The 23401-nt window shown below is 37.5% G+C and overlaps 1 protein-coding gene across 10 annotated transcripts in view; it reads right to left on the reverse strand.

The window, feature by feature from the left end:
• CFAP54 (cilia and flagella associated protein 54) overlaps positions 1-23401 on the reverse strand; it is a 429497-nt gene that overhangs the window by 242289 nt on the left and 163807 nt on the right. For 9 of the 10 annotated variants that reach the window (XM_037846937.1, XM_037846934.1, XM_037846938.1 and 6 more), the window contains exons 27-30: positions 21840-21968; positions 20083-20197; positions 10783-10872; positions 9977-10103 (exon numbers count right to left, since the gene is read on the reverse strand). In XM_037846937.1, coding sequence (XP_037702865.1) covers positions 9977-10103; positions 10783-10872; positions 20083-20197; positions 21840-21968 — 461 coding nt within the window. The remainder of the gene's footprint in view (positions 1-9976; positions 10104-10782; positions 10873-20082; positions 20198-21839; positions 21969-23401) is intronic. The other variant, XM_037846939.1, reaches the window with a different exon arrangement.

Genomic DNA, 23401 nt, shown 5'->3' on the forward strand with positions numbered 1-23401 from the left:
GGTGATGAATGTACCACTATGTAATGGTACTGTAAACAATCGAAAGTACGATTTGTTTTGTATGACTGCATGGTATGTGAATATATCTCAATAAAATGAAGATTAAAAAAAAAAAAAGTAAATGAACAATGGCGGGAGGAGGGGAATGGGATGTTTTGGATGTTCTTTTTTAATTTCCATTTTATTTTTTGGAGTAAGGAAAATGTTCGAAGTTTGACTGTGGTAATGAAAGCACAACTATATGATGATACTGTGACCAAGTGATTGTACGTTATCTGATTTTATCTCAATAAAATTCTATTAAAAAAAAATAGAGGTTGTTGCTGCGTTGCGGGTTCGGTGGCCGTGACGCGTTTCTGTCTGCGGAGAAGATTGCTTGTGCCATAGCTTTGAGTCGTGGAGTTGCTTGAGCTGTAGGCTGTCGGGAGCGGTCGGGAAGGCCGGAGCCTTTCGGTGCTGTTTGCGGCGTTTTGGATAGAGGCTCGTTATGTTGCTGATGTGCCGTTTCGTCTGTGAATTCTTTTGAACTGCGGTGGGAGCTCAGCCTCGTCCAGTAGCCGGTAACAAAAAGTACAGAAATAGTGGTTCATCTTCACTCAGCACCTCCCAACCAAGAACCTGGTCCATTCCAAAGAAGTAAGAATTCCTATATCAAACTCTCCTTCAAAGAACTTGGCCAGACTGAAGAAAGTAGGTAAAAAGCCAGGAACTGCGTGGACTGGACACCACAGAGCAATCGGTCTTTGGGCAAACTTCATACAACACTCATGAAAACGTGGAACTGCTGAGATCAGCGAAATCTGTAAGTTTTTGCGGCCAGGGGACCCGCGCCCCTCCCTGCCAGGCTCAGTCCCGGGGGAGGAGGGGCTGTCAGCTCCAGGAAGGAGAAGGGAGAATTGCAGTGGCTGCTCTTATCGGAAACTCATTCTACTGATTCAAACTCCAACCATAGACAGACTGAGACCAGACACCAGAGACTCTGAGAGCAGCCAGCCCAACAGAGAGGAGACAGGCATAGAAAAAAAACAACACGAAAAACTCCAAAATAAAAGCAGAGGATTTTTGGAGTTCTGGTGAACACAGAAAGGGGAAGGGCGGAGATCAGGCCTTGAGGCGCATATGCAAATCCCGAAGCAAGGCTGATCTCTCTGCCCTGTGCACCTTTCCTTAATGGCCCTGGTTGCTTTGTCTATTAGCATTTCAATAACCCATTAGATCTCTGAGGAGGGCCGTTTTTTTTTGTTTGTTTGTTTGTTTGTTTTTTTTTAAATCCTTTTTGCTTTTTCGAAAACAATTACTCTAAGAAGCTCAATACAGAAAGCTTCAAAGAATTGAAATTTGGGCACGTCAAGTCAAGAGCAGAACTAAGAGAGCTCTGAGACAAAAGGCAATAATCCAGTGGCTGAGAAAATTCACTAAACAACACAACTTCCCAAGAAAAGGGGGGTGTCCGCTCACAGCCACCATCCTGGTGGACAGGAAACACTCCTGCCCATCGCCAGCCCCATAGCCCAGAGCTGCCCCAGACAACCCAGTGTGACGGAAGTGCTTCAAATAACAGGCACACACCACAAAACTGGGCGTGGACATTAGCCTTCCCTGCAACCTCAGCTGAATGTCCCAGAGCTGGGAAGGGGGAGCAGTGTGAATTAACAGAGCCCCATTCAGCCATCATTTGAGCAGACTGGGAGCCTCCCAACACAGCCCAGCAGCCCAGAACTGCCCTGGGGGGACGGCACTCACCTGTGACATAGCACAGTCATCCCTCAACAGAGGACCCGGGGTGCACAGCCTGGAAGAGGGGCCCACTTGCAAGTCTCAGGAGCCATACGCCAATACCAAAGACTTGTGGGTCAGTGGCAGAGACAAACTGTGGCAGGACTGAACTGAAGGATTAGACTATTGCAGTAGCTTTAAAACTCTAGGATCATCAGGGAGATTTGATTGTTAGGGCTACCCCCCCTCCCCGACTGCCCAGAAACACGCCCCACATACAGGGCAGGCAACACCAACTACACACGCAAGCTTGGTACACCAATTGGGCCCCACAAGACTCACTCCCCCACTCACCAAAAAGGCTAAGCAGGGGAGATCTGGCTTGTGGAGAACAGGTGGCTCGTGGACGCCACCTGCTGGTTAGTTAGAGAAAGTGTACTCCACGAAGCTGTAGATCTGATAAATTAGAGATAAGGACTTCAACTGGTCTACAAACCCTAAAAGAACCCTATCAAGTTCAGCAAATGCCACGAGGCCAAAAACAACAGAAAATTATAAAGCATATGAAAAAACCAGACGATATGGATAACCCAAGCCCAAGCACCCAAATCAAAAGACCAGAAGAGACACACCTAGAGCAGCTACTCAAAGAACTAAAGATGAACAATGAGACCATAGTACGGGATATGAAGGAAATCAAGAAGACCCTAGAAGAGCATAAAGAAGACATTGCAAGACTAAATAAAAAAATGGATGATCTTATGGAAATTAAAGAAACTGTTGACCAAATTAAAAAGATTCTGGACACTCATAGTACAAGACTAGAGGAAGTTGAACAACGAATCAGTGACCTGGAAGATGACAGAATGGAAAATGAAAGCATAAAAGAAAGAATGGGGAAAAAAATTGAAAAACTCGAAATGGACCTCAGGGATATGATAGATAATATGAAACGTCCAAATATAAGACTCATTGGTGTCCCAGAAGGGGAAGAAAAGGGTAAAGGTCTAGGAAGAGTATTCAAAGAAATTGTTGGGGAAAACTTCCCAAATCTTCTAAACAACATAAATACACAAATCATAAATGCTCAGCGAACTCCAAATAGAATAAATCCAAAAAAAACCCACTCCGAGACATATACTGATCACACTGTCAAGCATAGAAGAGAAGGAGCAAGTTCTGAAAGCAGCAAGAGAAAAGCAATTCACCACATACAAAGGAAACAGCATAAGACTAAGTAGTGACTACTCAGCAGCCACCATGGAGGCGAGAAGGCAGTGGCACGATATATTTAAAATTCTGAGTGAGAGGAATTTCCAGCCAAGAATACTTTATCCAGCAAAGCTCTCCTTCAAATTTGAGGGAGAGCTTAAATTTTTCACAGACAAAGAAATGCTGAGAGAATTTACTAACAAGAGACCTGCCCTACTGGAGATACTAAAGGGAGCCCTACAGACAGAGAAACAAAGACAGGACAGAGAGACTTGGAGAAAGGTTCAGTACTAAAGAGATTCGGTATGGGTACAATAAAGGATATTAATAGAGAGAGGGAAAAATATGGCAAACATAATCCAAAGGATAAGATGGCCGATTCAAGAAATGCCTTCACGGTTTTAACGTTGAATGTAAATGGATTAAACTCCCCAATTAAAAGATATAGATTCGCAGAATGGATCAAAAAAAATGAACCATCAATATGTTGCATACAAGAGACTCATCTTAGACACAGGGACACAAAGAAACTGAAAGTGAAAGGATGGAAAAAAATATTTCATGCAAGCTACAGCCAAAAGAAAGCAGGTGTAGCAATATTAATCTCAGATAAAATAGACTTCAAATGCAGGGATGTTTTGAGAGACAAAGAAGGCCACTACATACTAATAAAAGGGGCAATTCAGCAAGAAGAAATAACAATCGTAAATGTCTATGCACCCAATCAAGGTGCCACAAAATACATGAGAGAAACATTGGCAAAACTAAAGGAAGCAATTGATGTTTCCACAATACTTGTGGGAGACTTCAACACATCACTCTCTCCTATAGATAGATCAACCAGACAGAAGACCAATAAGGAAATTGAAAACCTAAACAATCTGATAAATGAATTAGATTTAACAGACATCTACAGGACATTACATCCCAAATCACCAGGATACACATACTTTTCTAGTGCTCACGGAACTTTCTCCAGAATAGATCATATGCTGGGACATAAAACAAGCCTCAATAAATTTAAAAAGATTGAAATTATTCAAAGCACATTCTCTGACCACAATGGAATACAATTAGAAGTCAATAACCATCAGAGACTTAGAAAATTCACAAATACCTGGAGGTTAAACAACACACTCCTAAACAATCAGTGGGTTAAAGAAGAAATAGCAAGAGAAATTGCTAAATATATAGAGATGAATGAAAATGAGAACACAACATACCAAAACCTATGGGATGCAGCAAAAGCAGTGCTAAGGGGGAAATTTATAGCACTAAACGCATATATTAAAAAGGAAGAAAGAGCCAAAATCAAAGAACTAATGGATCAACTGAAGAAGCTAGAAAATGAACAGCAAACCAATCCTAAACCAAGTACAAGAAAAGAAATAACAAGGATTAAAGCAGAAATAAATGACATAGAGAACAAAAAAACAATAGAAAGGACAAATATCACCAAAAGTTGGTTCTTTGAGAAGATCAACAAGATTGACAAGCCCCTAGCTAGACTGACAAAATCAAAAAGAGAGAAGACCCATATAAACAAAATAATGAATGAAAAAGGTGACATAACTGCAGATCCTGAAGAAATTAAAAAAATTATAAGAGGATATTATGAACAACTGTATGGCAACAAACTGGATAATGTAGAAGAAATGGACAATTTCCTGGAAACATATGAACAACCTAGACTGACCAGAGAAGAAATAGAAGACCTCAACCAACCCATCACAAGCAAAGAGATCCAATCAGTCATCAAAAATCTTCCCACAAATAAATGCCCAGGGCCAGATGGCTTCACAGGGGAATTCTACCAAACTTTCCAGAAAGAACTGACACCAATCTTACTCAAACTCTTTCAAAACATTGAAAAAAATGGAACACTACCTAACTCATTTTATGAAGCTAACATCAATCTAATACCAAAACCAGGCAAAGATGCTACAAAAAAGGAAAACTACCGGCCAATCTCCCTAATGAATATAGATGCAAAAATCCTCAACAAAATACTTGCAAATCGAATCCAAAGACACATTAAAAAATCATACACCATGACCAAGTGGGGTTCATTCCAGGCATGCAAGGATGGTTCAACATAAGAAAAACAATCAATGTATTACAACACATTAACAAGTCAAAAGGGAAAAATCAATTGATCATCTCAATAGATGCTGAAAAAGCATTTGACAAAATCCAACATCCCTTTTTGATAAAAACACTTCAAAAGGTAGGAATTGAAGGAAACTTCCTCAACATGATAAAGAGCATATATGAAAAACCCACAGCCAGCATAGTACTCAATGGTGAGAGACTGAAAGCCTTCCCTCTAAGATCAGGAACAAGACAAGGATGCCCGCTGTCACCACTGTTATTCAACATTGTGCTGGAAGTGCTAGCCAGGGCAATCCGGCAAGACAAAGAAATAAAAGCCATCCAAATTGGAAAAGAAGAAGTAAAACTGTCATTGTTTGCAGATGATATGATCTTATATCTAGAAAACCCTGAGAAATCAACGATACACCTACTAGAGCTAATAAACAAATTTAGCAAAGTAGCGGGATACAAGATTAATGCACATAAGTCAGTAATGTTTCTATATGCTAGAAATGAACAAACTGAAGAGACACTCAAGAAAAAGATACCATTTTCAATAGCAACTAAAAAAATCAAGTACCTAGGAATCAACTTAACCAAAGATGTAAAAGACCTATACAAAGAAAACTACATAACTCTACTAAAAGAAATAGAAGGGGACCTTAAAAGATGGAAAAATATTCCATGTTCATGGATAGGAAGGCTAAATGTCATTAAGATGTCAATTCTACCCAAACTCATCTACAGATTCAATGCAATCCCAATCAAAATTCCAACAACCTACTTTGCAGACTTGGAAAAGCTAGTTATCAAATTTATTTGGAAAGGGAAGATGCCTCGAATTGCTAAAGACACTCTAAAAAAGAAAAACGAAGTGGGAGGACTTACACTCCCTGACTTTGAAGCTTATTATAAAGCCACAGTTGCCAAAACAGCATGGTACTGGCACAAAGATAGACATATAGATCAATGGAATCGAATTGAGAATTCAGAGATAGACCCTCAGATCTATGGCCGACTGATCTTTGATAAGGCCCCCAAAGTCACCGAACTGAGCCATAATGGTCTTTTCAACAAATGGGGCTGGGAGAGTTGGATATCCATATCCAAAAGAATGAAAGAGGACCCCTACCTCACCCCCTACACAAAAATTAACTCAAAATGGACCAAAGATCTCAATATAAAAGAAAGTACCATAAAACTCCTAGAAGATAATGTAGGAAAACATCTTCAAGACCTTGTATTAGGAGGCTACTTCCTAGACTTTACACCCAAAGCACAAGCAACAAAAGAGAAAATAGATAAATGGGAACTCCTCAAGCTTAGAAGTTTCTGCACCTCAAAGGAATTTCTCAAAAAGGTAAAGAGGCAGCCAACTCAATGGGAAAAAATTTTTGGAAACCATGTATCTGACAAAAGACTGATATCTTGCATATACAAAGAAATCCTACAATTCAATGACAATAGTACAGACAGCCCAATTATAAAATGGGCAAAAGATATGAAAAGACAGTTCTCTGAAGAGGAAATACAAATGGCCAAGAAACACATGAAAAAATGTTCAGCTTCACTAGCTATTAGAGAGATGCAAATTAAGACCACAATGAGATACCATCTAACACCGGTTAGAATGGCTGCCATTAAACAAACAGGAAACTACAAATGCTGGAGGGGATGTGGAGAAATTGGAACTCTTATTCATTGTTGGTGGGACTGTATAATGGTTCAGCCACTCTGGAAGTCAGTCTGGCAGTTCCTTAGAAAACTAGATATAGAGCTACCATTCGATCCAGCGATTGCACTTCTCGGTATATACCCGGAAGATCGGAAAGTAGTGACACGAACAGATATCTGCACGCCAATGTTCATGGCAGCATTATTCACAATTGCCAAGAGATGGAAACAACCCAAATGTCCTTCAACAGATGAGTGGATAAATAAAATGTGGTATATACACACGATGGAATACTACGCGGCAGTAAGAAGGAACGATCTGGTGAAACATATGACAGCATGGATGAACCTTGAAGACATAATGCTGAGCGAAATAAGCCAGGCACAAAAAGAGAAATATTATATGCTACCACTAATGTGAACTTTGAAAAATGTAAAACAAATGGTTTATAATGTAGAATGTAGGGGAACTAGCAGTAGAGAGCAATTAAGGAAGGGGGAACAATAATCCAAGAAGAACAGATAAGCTATTTAACGTTCTGGGGATGCCTAGAAATGACTATGGTCTGTTAATTTCTGATGAATGTAGTAGGAACAAGTTCACTGAAATGTTGCTATATTATGTAACTTTCTTGGGGTAAAGTAGGAACATGTTGGAAGTTAAGCAGTTATCTTAGGTTAGTTGTCTTTTTCTTACTCCCTTGCTATGGTCTCTTTGAAATGTTCTTTTATTGTATGTTTGTTTTCTTTTTAACTTTTTTTTTCATACAGTTGATTTGAAAAAAGAAGGGAAATTTAAAAAAAAAAAAAAAAAAGAAAAAAGACAAACAAGGAAAAAAAAAAAAAAAGATGTAGTGCCCCCTTGAGGAGCCTGTGGAGAATGCAGGGGTATTCGCCTACCCCACCTCCATGGTTGCTAACATGACCACAGACATAGGGGACTGGTGGTTTGATGGGTTGAGCCCTCTACCATAAGTTTTACCCTTGGGAAGACGGTTGCTGCAAAGGAGAGGCTAGGCCTCCCTGTATTTGTGCCTAAGAGTCTCCTCCTGAATGCCTCTTTGTTGCTCAGATGTGGCCCTCTCTCTCTGGCTAAGCCAACTTGAAAGGTGAAATCACTGCCCTCCCCCCTACGTGGGATCAGACACCCAGGGAAGTGAATCTCCCTGGCAACGTGGAATATGACTCCCGGGGAGGAATGTAGACCCGGCATTGTGGGATGGAGAACATCTTCTTGACCAAAAGGGGGATGTGAAAGGAAATGAAATAAGCTTCAGTGGCAGAGAGATTCCAAAACGAGCCGAGAGATCACTCTGGTGGGCACTCTTACGCACACTTTAGACAACCTTTTTTTAGGTTCTAAAGAATTGGGGTAGCTGGTGGTGGATACCTGAAACTATTAAACTACAACCCAGAACCCATGAATCTCGAAGACAGTTGTATAAAAATGTAGCTTATGAGGGGTGACAGTGGGATTGGGAATGCCATAAGGACCAAACTCCACTTTGTCTAGTTTATGGATGGATGTGTAGAAAAGTAGGGGAAGCAAACAAACAGACAAAGGTACCTAGTGTTCTTTTTTACTTCAATTGCTCTTTTTCACTCTAATTATTATTCTTGTTATTTTTGTGTGTGTGCTAATGAAGGTGTCAGGGATTGATTTAGGTGATGAATGTACAACTATGTAATGGTACTGTAAACAATCGAAAGTACAATTTGTTTTGTATGACTGCGTGGTATGTGAATATATCTCAATAAAATGATGATTAAAAAAAAAAATAGATTGGGGTGAATACATGACTATATGATGGTTCTGTGAACAGCTGCTTGTACGCCATGGATGACTGTATGGTATGTGAATATATTTCAATAAAACTGAATTTAATTTTTTAAAAAAAGTGATGAAAAGGCTTCTTTTTTAATATTACCAGGAAAATGGATAAACTGGAAAAAGTTAGAATTTTATCCAAATAATCATATCAAAATAAATTCCATATGTATTAAAACATTAAATGTAAAGCATGAAATTATAAAATTAGAAGAAAATTCAGCTGAATATTTGCCTGTCATAATATGAGAAAAAAAAACCCTATGTACAAAAACATGTTAGGCATATGAAAATCAGAATAAAGTAGATAACACTATCAAAGTAGAAATTATGGTATTGAATCTGCACCTCCTCCTGTATTCCTGACTTGGTGAAGAGCATCATAAAACATCTGCTCAGCCTTGAAAACTGAAGTTATTACCTTTGTGGTGACTAGTTACACTGCTCAGTCTACAACCTCAGGTCTTTATTATACCACTGCTCAATGCTTCTAAGCCACTCTGTTTTCCTCTTTCAGAATATCCATTATTCTTAGTCTCGACCTTCACAGTCAGCCCTCCAAATTTCTCCTCTGCACACTGGAAGTATCTTCTGACTTTCTTTGGCATCAAGAGTATTGTGTACAGCTACCAAACATCTAATTTTGGTTACAGTATTTTTTTTATTTAACAGACTCTCCAATTCTGACCAATTCTCTTATTACCATGGCCTACACTTAATAGAAGCAATTTCCTCTCTTATCTTTAGAAAATATGAAGCACATATACTGTATTCAAAACTTTTTGTCTAATAAATGAAGTGCCTATTTTAGGAAGAATATTTTCCTGCATGTTTTAGAGGGAATACTTCTCTATTCTTTTGTTGCCATTTTAAAAACCAGATCTCATGTTATGGATGTTTACTTTTATTAAAACAGGATAGATAAAGCTATGCTCAATTTTGAAAGAAAAGCCCAGTTGTCACAAGAAAAGCTGTTTCATCTGGCATCTCTCATAACTGGCATGAGACATAAGACTCACTATTTTCATTGAGGCCGAAGAGAATCAATCTGGGTCAGAGAACAAGAAGGAAGGATAGCTTTACCACTTCTGTTTGAGGAACTCCCCATTCACAGATACAAACGGAATCCTCAACTAACAGCCCCTATTCTGTGGGCTTTCAGGATGGCCTGGGTTGCTACTTTCCATCCCTGATCCAAGAGCAAAGAGGCCTAATCTATTACTGCAAGTGATCTGAACATGCTTTATTTTTATTTCTGTTCTCAGTTGTACAGAAATGTTTATGTTTATTTATTTATTTATACACACAAACATAAAACTTTACTATCTCTCCAGTGGTTGTTTTTAACTGCATCTACCCCCCCTCTTTTTCATCTATCTTATATAGCTTAAAGTGGTATTGTTATTCATTTTTAAAAGTTGTTAATATTTATAAAACTGCTGTTACAGGTACCTCCTCAAGAAGTCAATGACAGGCATTGTTATCTCCAACACAAGGTGAAACTTTTCATCATTCATGCATTTCACCATAACTTGCGTAAAGAATTCCAGGAATCTAGGTCTGTTCTTAAATTTCATAACTGTAAAAACAAGGGATTTCATATATGATTACCAATACGTTTAGTTATTGTCACCAAAAGGTGAATAGTGCTAACAGTCATTTGCAACAGGCAAGTTTATTAACTTGCTTTTTTCAGATTTCTCCCTTTTAAAAAGAGTGTAGAGATAAATGCAGAGCAATCATTGTTTTTCTAAGATAAAATAAGCCCTTATGGTCAATATTTCATTTATTTTCCAAATATCTCAGTGTGGATAAAGATTTCATAAGAGTTGCCTCAAAAATATTATTAGTTGGGGGGAAAACTGATGATAATTATAAGAATAACCTGTTATTCTAATTTTTATTCTATTTCACTAAGTTAAGCAACAATACTACCATTTCTTCGTAACTAAACTTAACTGATCACTAATGCATTTTTCAATGCACTCGTTTTTGTAGGCTTTGTAATAACACTGTTCACTATCAAAATAAGCAACCATCAAGGTTCTGTCTTTCCAGACTTAAATCAGTACTGATTTTAGGTCTCTTTCATTACTTGGCAATCAAGATTCTGCATTATTCTAAATTGATAAGAACGCAAAATCTTCTTCCTAGAAAGGTGAAATTTTTAAGCAGACTACAACAACAATATCTACACAATCAGCAATCTCAACAGTAAGTCAAGTAAGCAAACAGCACATGCACATTAGGTCACCTACCTTCCTTCACAGCACCTTTGACTGCCCAATTTAAAACTACAGGGTACAGAAATATAGGGTCCTCTGATCCTGAGAGTTCAGTTGAAATATCTAAGGTTAAGAAAATTAATAAGTTGTACATTCTGTGTAACATGTATAAACAAAAACAAAAAATATATATTGATTATATCCTTACTGTCTTGGAGATACAAAGAATTCAAAATCTCAATTATTTCCTTTCATTTTTTTTTCTCCTAAAAGCCACAGTGTCCACCACCAAATAGCTGAAGAGGTTTGAAGGTACGAGTCCCTCTTGTTCAACAGTTGTCCTATATCAGCAAACCCCAGACTCAGAAACCTATCAATTTTATTAACTCCATTTTAATAAAATTATCTTTGAAAGAGAGTAAAATATAAAATGATTGAGCAGCACAGCCACTGGAGCCAGATTTCCCAGGTTCAAATTCTAACCCTAACACCTATTAGTTATGAGACCTCAGGAAGTTACTCAACTTCTCTGCACCTCAGTTTCCTTATCTTTAAAATGGAGATAATAATAACAGTATGTTACTCATATGTCTATTATATATGTTATATTAGTTTTAATATGTATAAAATAGTGTCTGGCACACAGAAAGTGCTTCACAAAATTATCAATATAGTAATATTGGTGGTGGTGCTACTGAATCTGCTGTGTAGCTAATAATATTGCATTGTGCTTCTTAATATAATGTTGATTTTTTATTGATAGTGTCAAAACAATTCACATTTCTAAAAAACACTTTACATTTTAAGGAAGTATTTTTTTTATATGTAACAAGATAACTACAGCTTTCCCAAAACTATGTTTACTGGTTATGAGAATAATAGAGCATGGAGTTCAATGAATAAATTCAGCTTGAAACTGGCATGGGACATACTGAGAAAGAGAGAGAGAGAGATCTAAGTCAAGGTATCCTGAAACAGTAAGACCACCAAGATATGACTGAGGCCAGCAGTAAGAGAGATGAGATGAGATAGGGACATGAAATTCTACAAATGTGGTCAGTTCCAAAAAGACTATGGAGCAAGCAGAGCCTCCTACTTAACAGAAATTTGGGTACACTGTTGCTCTTCTAGAAGATTCAAAGTATCTGTTTTTTTAAAAAAAAATGTGATAATACTTATCACCAGTAACTAAATCAACTTCCCAAGCAACTTTCAAAAAAAAAAAAATAAGGTTATTGCAAACTCCAGAATTCCAATCATTCTGTTAGCATATTGGTCCATTATGAAATTACTATAGCACAATGACCTAAAATTAAACCAGTCTTCCTCTAGAATAGACCATGTTTCAAACCACTCACACATTAGCACTCCTCACACTATCTCTTTATTTCTCAGTTACATTTATGTCTCTAAAACAGTCATTCCCAACCAGGGAATAATTCTGTCCTTCCCCACCCCCCACCTCCCACCAGGACATTAGGCAACACTTGCCAACATTTGTCTCCCACACTAGGTTGTCACTACTGGAGAGGCAAGTGCTACTGATACCTAGTAGGCAGAAGCCAGGGATGCTGCTCAATATCCTAAAATGTCCAGGGCAGTCATCCACAACAAAGTGACAAAAGTGAAATCCAGCCCAAAATGACAGTAAGTGCTAAGGTTGAGAAACCCTGCTTGGAGTCAGAAGACTTAGGCTCAAATCCAAGCCAGATGTGTAATCCTAAGTAAATCACTTTATCTTTATGCACTAAATCCATAAGAAGAGCTCAGTGCTCCCTTAATAACAGGATACTGTTAAGAATAATGACATAATGTAAAAACACAGTGCAAACCTGAAAGGGCTCACCAAATGCTGTCATCTTAATCCTTTTTTAACAAAGTATTTTTTAATTTTTAAAAATACCATGCCAAGGACTTCTGGGAAGATGGTGGAATAGAGAGGCAGAGCAAACTTCTCCCCCATGGAATAACTACAGAAAAGGCAGAAAATGGCTGGGACAGTGGTTCCAGGGTACAAGCAGCCAGAGAAGGACCTCTACAATATATATTGGGGACTTGGTTGAAAGGGCAAAGAAATCACATCTGAAAAGATAGGGGTGAGTTTACTGAACTGGGCTGCTGCTGGGGGCTGGCAGCGGCGAGCTGGCCAGTCAAGCAGGGGAGGGAGTAGCTCTCCACTCTCACACACCCATCTCAGCAATTAGCTGAGGAGATAACCATTCTGAGCTCTGGGGCTGAGAGCTCCAGTAAGGAAACTTGGGAACCAGTGGCCTGTTTTGACTGCACACAGAAAACTTGGTACATTTACTCTTCCTCCACGGACACCCATGGTATGCACAGGCAAGAGGCGAGGATAAGTGAAGGTGCCACACAGAAGCACCAGGAGCCCCCCCACCCCCACCCTAGAGTCTCACGCACACAGGGAAGCAGGGACCTTGAGGGCCCACTAAAAGCAGGGCACTTCTGAGCTAGCTGAGGGCTGGAAAGGGTGAGACTTGCAGACCCGCAGCCCAAGAGTGATCTACTTGGAGGACTGGGTATCACCAGACCCACTGTGCCCTTAAGTGGACCCTCTGCCAAACTGCACAGGGCCTACCCCCACCCCAAGGACTGGCAGTCCCAGTGCACAAGGAGAACTGCTGTGCTGACTGGATTTCCACCTGGTTTGGACCCCGCCCAGTGCACAGCCGCAGTCAGGGAAAAGCTGCTTGAGAAGAGGTGGCTCAAGAGTGCCATCTGCTTGGAAAACAGGGAAAGTGCACTCCAGCAAGCTGCAGTTCTGCCAAATTTTATACAAATGTCCAAACAATCCTGCATTTCCCAAAATAACCTTATCAAGATAAGAAAATGCCCTGATCAATAGAAAATTACAAAGCATATGAAGATCCAAGAAGATATGGACAAGCCACACAACCAAATTAAAAAGCTGGAGGATACACAGAACTTAGAGCAATTAATCAAAGAAATACATGCAAATCTCCAAAACAACTTCAATTGGTTGGCTAAAGACATAAAGGAGAACAGGAAGACTCTAGAAGAGCATAAAGAAGAATTTGAAAGAGTAAACAGAAAAATAGCAGATCTATGGAAATAATACTGTAGATTAAATTAAAAATATACTAGAGACACATGACAGCAGATTTGAAGTAAACTCAAGGACAAGTAATTGAATGTGAGCACATAAAAGAACAATTTAAGAAAAAAAACTGAAAATTTGGAAATGAATCTCAGAGAAATGATGGACAGCAAGAAGTGAACAAATATAAGAATCATTGGTATCCCAGAAGAAGAGAAAAGGTCTAGGAAGAATATTCAAGGAAATAATTGGGGAAAACTTCCCAACCCTTATAAAAGACATAAATACGCAAATCAAAGAAGTCCAACGAACTCAAAATAGAATGAATCCAAATAGAGCCACTCCAAGACACTTACTAATCAAACTGTCAAGTGCTGAACAGAAGGAGAAAGTCATGAAAGCAGCAAGAGAGAAGTGATTAATCACAAACAAGGAAAATCACATAGGTCTACTCAATGGGCATCATGGAGGCAAGAAAGCAGTGGTATGACATATTTAAGATCCTGAAAGAGAAAAAATGCCAACCAACAATTTTTTATCCAGTGAAGCTCTCCTTCAAAAGTGAGGGAGAGTTTAAAATTTTCGCAGACAGACAAATGCTGAGAGAATTTATCAAGAGACCTGCCCTGCAAGAAATGCTAAAGGACATTCTACCAGCTGAGAAAAAAAAGAAAGGAGAGAGAGGTCTGGAGAAGGGCACAGAACTGAAGAGTATTAGTAAGGGTAACTTAAAGGAAAAAGGGAGGGGGGGGTAGATCTGACAAATAAAAACCAAAGGATAAGATGTTTGGTTCAAGAACTACCTTTACAGTAGTAACTTTCAATATGAATGGATTAAACCCCTCAATAAAAAGATACAGACTGGCAGAATGAATTAAAAAGTATGATCCATCAATATGCTATTTAAAAGAGATGCATATTAGATCTAGTGACACAAAGAGATTGAAAGTGAAAGGATGGAAAAAAATATTCCATGCAAGCTGCAGCCAAAAGAAAGCAAGGGTAGCTATACTAATATCAGACAAAATAGACTTTAAATGACAAGATGTCATAAGAGACAAAGAAGGACATTATATATTAATTAAAGCTAAAATCCACCAAGAAGAAAAAACAATCATAAATGTTTGAGCACCCAATCAAGAAGCTCCAAAGTATGTGAGACAAACATTGGCAAAACAGAAGGGAGCAATAGATGTTTCTACAATAATAATGGGAGACTTCAATACACCATTCTCTTCTATAAACAGAAAAACTAGACAGAGGACCAATAAGGAAATTGAGAACCTAAATGAATTCACCTTAACAGACATATAGATTGTTGCATCCCAAATTACCAGGATAAATATTCTTCCCTAGTGCTCATGGAACATTATCCAGCGTAGATCATATGTTGGGGCATTGGTCTCAATGAAACAAGCCTCAATAAATTTTAAAAGATTGAAATTATTCAAAGCACATTCTCTGATCACAATGGAATTCAACTGGAAATCAATTCCCAACAAAGAATCAGAACTTTCATAAATATATGGAGATTAAACAATACACCTGTAAACAATCAATGGGTCAAAGAAGAAATTGAAAGAGAAATCAGTAAATATCTAGTGATGAATGAAATCAAGAACACAACTTATCAAAAACTATGGGATGCAGTCTAGGTGGTACTGAGAGAGACATTTATAGTGCTAAATATGTACATTAAAAAGGAATAGAGGTAAAACCAAAGACCTAACTGAACTGAAGAAGATAGAGAATGAACATCAAACTAACCCTAAGCAAGTTGAAGAAAAGAAATAGCAAAGATTAAAGCAGAAATAAATGACCTGGGGAACAATAACAACAACAAAGAAAAAAAAGAAAAGAAAAGAAAAAGAAAAAAAAACATCTGAGAGAATAAATAAAACCAAAAGTTGGTTCCTTGAGAAGATAAAAAAATATTGACAAACCCTTAGCTAGACTGACAAAGTCAAAAAAGAGGAAAGACCCAAATAAACAAAATCAGAAATAAGATGGGGGTCATTACTATGGATCCCAAAGAAATTTTAAAAATCATAAGAGGATACTATGAACAACTGTATGCCAATAAACTACACAACTTGGAGAAAATGGACATTTTCCTGGAAACACATGAATGACCTAGACTGACCTAAGAATAAATAGGCCACAACAAACCAATCACAAGTAAAGAGATCCAACCGGTCATCAAAAATCTTCCAAAAAAGAAAAGCCCAGGGCCAGATGGCTTCACAAGAGGAATTTTACCAAACATTCCAAAGAGGAGTTTCCTGCTGAAACTCTTTCAAAATTTTGAAGAAAAAGAATACTACCTATCTCATTTTATGAGGCTAACATCACTCTAGTACCAAAACCAGATAAAGATACTACAATAAAGTTAAACTACAGGTCAATTTCCCTATTGAATATAGATGCAAAAATTCTCAACAAAATACTTGCAAATCTAATCCAAAGGCACATTAAAATAATTATACACCACGACCAAGTGGGGTTCATTCCAGGAATGCAAGGGTGGCTCAAAATAAGAAAATAAATCAATGTAATAAAAGAGATTAACAAATTGAAAGGGAAAAATCAAATGATCATCTCAGTAGAAGCTGAAAAAGCATTCAACAAAATTCAGCATCCTTTTTTGACAAAAACTCTTCAAAAGGTAGGAATTGAAGGAAACATCCTTAATATGATAAAGAGCATATATGAAAAACCCACAGCCAGCATAGTACTCAATGATAAGAGACTGAAAGTCTTCCTCCTAAGATTTGGAATGAAACAAGGATGCCCAGTGTCACCACTACTATTCAAGATTGTGCTAGAAGTTCTAGCCAGAGCAATTAACCAAGAAAAAGAAATAAGAGGCATCCAAATTGGACAGGAAGAAGTAAAACTGTCATTATTTCAGATGATATATCTTATATTTGGAAAATCTGAGAAATCAAAGATAAAGCTACTTCAGCTAACAGAAAAATTCAGCAAAGGGGCAGGATACAGGATTAATGTGCAAAAGTCAGTAATATTCCTATACACTAATAATGACATAACTGAAGAGGCAATCAAGAAAAAAGTTCCATTCACAATAGCAACTAAAAGAATCAAGTATCTAGGAACAAACTTAACCAAGGATGTAAAAGACCTCTACATAGAAATTTACAAAACTTTACTAAAAGAAATCAAAGAGGACCTAAATAGGTGGAAGATATTTTGTGTTCATGAATAGGAAGGCTAAACATCATTAAGATGTCAATTCTACCCAAACTAATCTACATATTCAATGCAATTCCAATCAAAACTCCAACAACTTACTTTGCGTACTTGCAAAAGCTATTTGGAAAATTTATTTGGAAGGGAAAGGGGCCTTGAACTGCCAAAAAACATTCTAAAAAAGAACAAAGTGGGAGGACTTACACCTTGCTGACTTTAAAGCCTACTATAAAGCCACAGTGCTCAAAACAGCATCCTACTGGCACAAAGATAGACATATTGATCAATGGAATCAAATCAAGAATTCAGAAATAGACCCCCAGATTTATGGTCAACTGGTTTTTCACAGGGCCCCCAAATCCACTGAACTGGGATAGAACAGTCTTGTCAACAAATGCGAATGGGGGAAACTGGATATCCATATCCTTAAGAATGAAAGAGGACCCCTACCTCACATCCTATACAAAAATTAACTCAAAGTGGATCAAACACCTCAATATAAGAGACAGTGCCATAGAACTCCTAGAAGATAATATAGGTAAATATCTTCAAGACCTAGTAATGGGAGATCGTTTCTTAGACCTTACACCCAAAGCACAAGAAACAAAAGAAAAAATAGATAAATGGAAACTCCTTAAAATCAAAAGCTTCTGTGCCTGAAAGGACTTTACAAAAAGGTTCAGAGGCAGCCAACCTAATGGGAGAAAATATCTGGAGACTGATAAAAGACTGATATCCAGCATATATAAAGAAATCCTATAACTCAATGACAATGCACAAACAGCCCAATTATAAAATGGGAAAAAGATATGAAAAGACATTTTTCTGAACAGGAAATACAAATGAATAAAAAAACACATGAAAAAATATTCATCTTCACTAGCTATTAGGGAAATACAAATCAAAATCACAATGAGATATTTAATGGCAGCCACAATAAGAATGGCTGCCATTAAATAAACAGGAATCTACAAATGTTGGAGAGGATGTGGAGAAATTGGAACTCTTATCCACTGCTGGTGAGAATGTATAATGATACAGCCAATGTGGAAGACAATTTGGCAGTTCCTTAAAAAACTAAATATTGAGTTTGCCTACAAACTGGCAGTATATATACACTACTCAGTGTATATACCTAGAAGATCTGAAAGCAGTGACACAGACATTTGCACACCAATGTTCATAGCGGAATTATTCACAATTGCCTAAAGATGGAAACAATCCAAGTGTCCTTCAACAGATGAGTAGATAAAGAAATGTAGTGTATACATACGATGGAATACCATGCAGCAGTAAGAAGGAATAAGGTCATGAAACATGTGACAACATGAATGACCCCTGAGGACATAATTCTGAGTAAAATAAGTCAGACACAAAAGGAGAGATATTGTATGTTATCACTAGTATGAACTCCCTGAATCATGTAAAATTGGTATCTTAAAATGTGGAATACAGGGTACCCAGAAACAGACAGACACTAGAGAAGAGGCAATGATACCTAATATGTACAGACCTGTTAATGAGGTTGAACTTAAGGGTATGGGAATAGATAGGGGTGATGATGGTTCATTAATGGGATTATAAGCCCCTGTACTGAAGGTGACATGACTGAAAGGGGTTGTTTAAAGGCATGTATACAACAGGTTAGCACTACAAATATAAATAAGTGCTTGCATGATCTACTTCTAAAGTATGACACTTGTAAAAGAGCTAACAACAGAGTGGTATATGCGAAAAACTATCTATTGCATACAATGGACTATATTTAATAGGAATACCTTACTAGTACCAAACTAATACTAGGGATAATTATATGATAATTGTTTAAGATTGAGAGTGATGATGATTGTACAACTAAATGAAGATGGCATGAGACATTGATCATCTTGGACAGAATATATGCCATGTGAAATTATGAACCCCCTACTTAATAAGTCAGGCCATCTTGAGGCTTGCTTTTGTGAAACTTATATCTGTAAAGGGGAGACTAAGCCTACCTATAATTATGCCTAAGAGTCACTTCCAGAGAATCTCTTTTGTTACCCAGATGTGGCCTTTCTCTCTCTAAGCCCAACTCTGCAAATAAATTCATTACCCTCCTCTCTACATGGGACATGACTCCCAGGGGAGTGAGTCTCCCTAGCGAGGTGGGACACGACTCCCAGGAATGAGCCCGGCCTGAGCACTGAGGGATTAAGGATGCCTTCTTGACCAAAAGGGGGAAAATAAAGGTAGCAAAATAAAGTTTCAGTGGCTAAGAGATTTCAAATAGAGTCGAGAGGCCCCCCGGAAGTTACTCTTATGCAAGCTGCAGCTAGGATATTCCAAATGGCCACAGTGTGCCAAGCCCAAATCAACAGTAGTACTGAAAATCCTAAATACCCAGGTCCCTACTGGAGAACGCTATAAAAAGTTTCACTTACTAAGTTTATTTCTCAGAAACTTAAATCTTCCAGAGTTTCCTATGCCAGGTAAGTCCCAAAATCCAGAGGCAACAGCCTCTTCAAGAACAGCAATCAGATGCATCCCCCTTCCCCATAATGTTGACACACCTTTTCAGTATGAACAAATTAGGGTGGTCACTCCCCAGATATCACTGACGATTGAGACAGTGATCAAACAAGATGGAGGAGTAGCAACAGACAAGACAGGATTTAACAAAGGATTACGAATACTGAATCTTTATATAAATATATATATATATATATATGTATACTTTTTTTAGTCTCTAGGGTATTTGAACAGCTAGAAGGAAATAACTGAAATGGTGGAACTGTAACCCATAACATTCTTTGAAATTTGCTCTATAACTACTTGTTAAATTGTACTTTGAAAGTTATCACTTTTCTGTATATATGTTGTATTTCACAATAAGGACATACCTGAAATTGTAGAACTGTAACCCATAACATTCTTTGAAATTTGTTCTATAACTACTTGTTAAGTTATACTTTGAAAGTTATCACTTTTATGTACATATGTTATATTTCACAATAAAAAAGGTTTTAATAATGCTAAACAGAAGTATACAGAACAAAAATGACTACATTGCTTTGTCAGTCTGAGCAGATGTGTCTCCAACAAGACCAGCTGTTCATTTATTTTTTCAGGCAATAATATCTGCTGCGGCTTCTTAGTCTTTGAAAACTTCTTAGGAGAACCCTAGAAACATTGGTTAAATGTCAGAATGTGCTTCAAGATACTTCAACAATTTTTCTTTTTCAAATGACATTTATTGAATTATGTTTTCAAGCTCCCCTACTTGGTAGACAAAATTATGATCGATAAGACTAAACAATGCTAATTAATAACTGTTATTGAGTTCTAACTAAATGCCAGGCCCAGTACTAGGTGCATTATAGAAATTAACCAAAATGTTTCTTCTTCTTCCCTCTCATTTCCTCCCACTTACTTCCACTCCTCTTACCAGCCCCCTCAAATACACACACTCACTCTTCTTAAAGCACCTAAGAAATTTTCCAACCTGCCCTCAGAAATGTATCACTTTTTTTCTCTTTTAAATTCCTTTTCCCCATAAGGACTTTCTTAACAAGTAAGCTAATTTTCTTTGCTGCTTGCCTTTCGTTGAAGCATAACAGGAGCAGTAATTAGCAGATTAAGAATCAGCATGTCTGCATTCAGGCTCCCCACTATGTTTTCAACAGTCTGAAGCCAAAGAACTGGTTGTTAATATCTCTTCTTCTCTAATAAAACCTCTCAAGCCCCTTTGGGCTCAAAGGGACCTTGAATGGCTGCAATGGTTTCTGACTCCTATAAATTAAGTATTAGCTTCTTCCATTCCTTCCATCTTAGAAAAAACTAATTACAACTTCCTGCTGGACTCTAGACTCCTAAAATGATGTGAAGGGACAGGACCCTGAGTCACAGCCTGGATGACATAAAGGGATTGGCCAGTGGACTCTGGGATTAAACAACACATGGTGAAAACTGCCTCAAATTGCCCCACCTTAATCAAACTCCCTCTAGGCAAAACAAAACCAAAATAAATAAATAAATAAGCACCATGGCTAAAAACTTCATCCAGCAAAGCAATGGTGATTTTGAAGCTTGTTGTGGCAAACATATGCTTACTTGGAAACTCAATAGATGACACAGATAGAAATGGAGCTGTTCTAACAAAATCGGGGGTGGGTATGAGGGTATCTTGTCCCCAGTCACTGAGAGGGCTTCAGAAATTTCTAGTGCACTTCAGAAACCCAATATATTTCAAAAGGTTCAAAAAAAGTAACATTTCAGAGGCTTGATTCACAAAAACATTTAACTACAGAGTTTCAAGGCAATAAAACATACACTCTGGTAAGATTCATGGTAATATTCATGGCAAATATTTAAAAGAAGTCTAAATAAGTAGTAGTCTCATAAAGAAGACAACTTAGATATCACATTATGTGATATCTACTTTGAACACAGAGCAACAAGCTCTAACATGTATCTACTATGTTCAACAGACCCCCCAGAACAATAAAATCTCAGATTTGGAAGCTATTTTAGAAGGCTTTTAGTCCAACTGGAAGCTCTCTGTTACCAACTAACTGATGATAAGTATTAGTGATGGGGGACTAGCCATATGGATTCCCTTTTCATTTTCTTAACAACTATAATTCTGTAGAAAAAGAGACAGAGAGACAGAGAAAAGAAGCTCTTCACTCTAACACTTTCCTCCTATGTAAATATGGCAAATTAAAAACTGATCAATTTTCTAATATATATATAAGAATATTACATGACCACTAAAATACATCACTAAATATTTGTTAAAAGGTGAAAAACCAAAACCAATTACCTCTTCTGGTGATTCTTCTTGTTCATTACCACCAAATAGAGATTTGCACCCTGGTGTGATGTTCAACATATTTTTTCCATAGTTTATAATCATTACTGCAAGATCATATTCCTTCCATGAACGCAGAATCTAATAAAAATACTCATTCATTAACATTGTTGGGTGCTCTTGTCTTTTTTCTTTCTTTTTTTACTTTTTATTTTGAAATACTTTCAAACTTTTAGGACAATTACAAAAATAATACAAACCCCACATGGAGAACTCCAACATACCCCAATTCCCACTCTCCAAAATCCAGATCCACCAATTTTAACATTTTGCCACATTTGCTCTATCATTCTATGTATCCATCCGTCAGTCTATTAATCCATTTTATGAACACTTGTGTGTAGGTTGTATACATCACATTCCTTGAACACTTATTGTTGCCATGTATATTTCCTAAAACAAGGTTATTCACTTATGTAACCACCTAAGTGCAGTTATCAAATTCAAGCAATTTAACATTGATATAAAGCTTATGGTCTACATTCCAATTTTTTATATGTCTCATTAACGTCCCTTTGAGCTTTCTTGCCTCCCTTGCTAGATAGAACACATCCAGGATGCTGTATTACTTTTAATTGTCATAACTGTTATTGTTTCTTTAGTGGCTCTTTTTTTTTTAATTGTGGGTATATATATATAAAACAAACTTTTCCCTTCACAATCACTCCCAAGCATACCATTTAATGGGAGTAATCACATTCACAAAATTGCAGTACCCTTACCACCTTCAATTACTAAAATTTTCCAATCTCCCCAAACAGAAACCCTATGCCCATTATGCATTAACTTCCCATTCCCCATGTCCCCACCCTACCCCCTTGCAACCTGTACTCTAATTTTGATTTCTATGAGCTTGCATATCCTCTGATATTTTCTTAGTAGTAAACATGGGGCTTAAATATAACATCCTAAATCTGTAGCAATCTTGTTTGCTTTGATTCCAACTTAACTTTAATGGCATATCCAAACTAAGTTCCTATATCCCCTCCATCCCCCACTGTTGTGTAGTTCTTGTCCAAATTACATGTTTATACATTGAGTCCAAAACTGTTGATTTACCTTTACATTTTATTCATTTGCCTTTTAGAATCTGCAAAAAGTAAAAAGTGGAGTTACAAACCAAAGATACAATAGCACTGGCATTTATATTTACCCATGTTGTTACCCTCACTAGAGATCTTTATTTCTTTATGCAGCTTAGATACATTGTCTATTGTCCTTTCCTTTCAACCTGCAGAACTCTCTTTAGCATATCTTGGAAAGCCAGTCTCATGGTAACAAACTCCCTTGGCTTTTTTTTTTTTTTTTTTTTTTAATCTGGGAATGTTTTAATCTCTCTCTCTCATTTTTGAGAAAGACAATTTTGCTGGATATAGAATTCTCTGGTGGCAATTTTTGGCTTTCAACACTCTAATATGTCATCCCACTGCCTTCTTGCCTCCATGGTTTCCAATGAGAAACTGACACAATTTTATTAAGGCTCCCTTGTACATGGCACATTGCTTCTCTCTTGT

Source organism: Choloepus didactylus, chromosome 8 (assembly GCF_015220235.1).
Source record: "Choloepus didactylus isolate mChoDid1 chromosome 8, mChoDid1.pri, whole genome shotgun sequence".
NCBI lineage: Eukaryota > Metazoa > Chordata > Mammalia > Pilosa > Megalonychidae > Choloepus > Choloepus didactylus.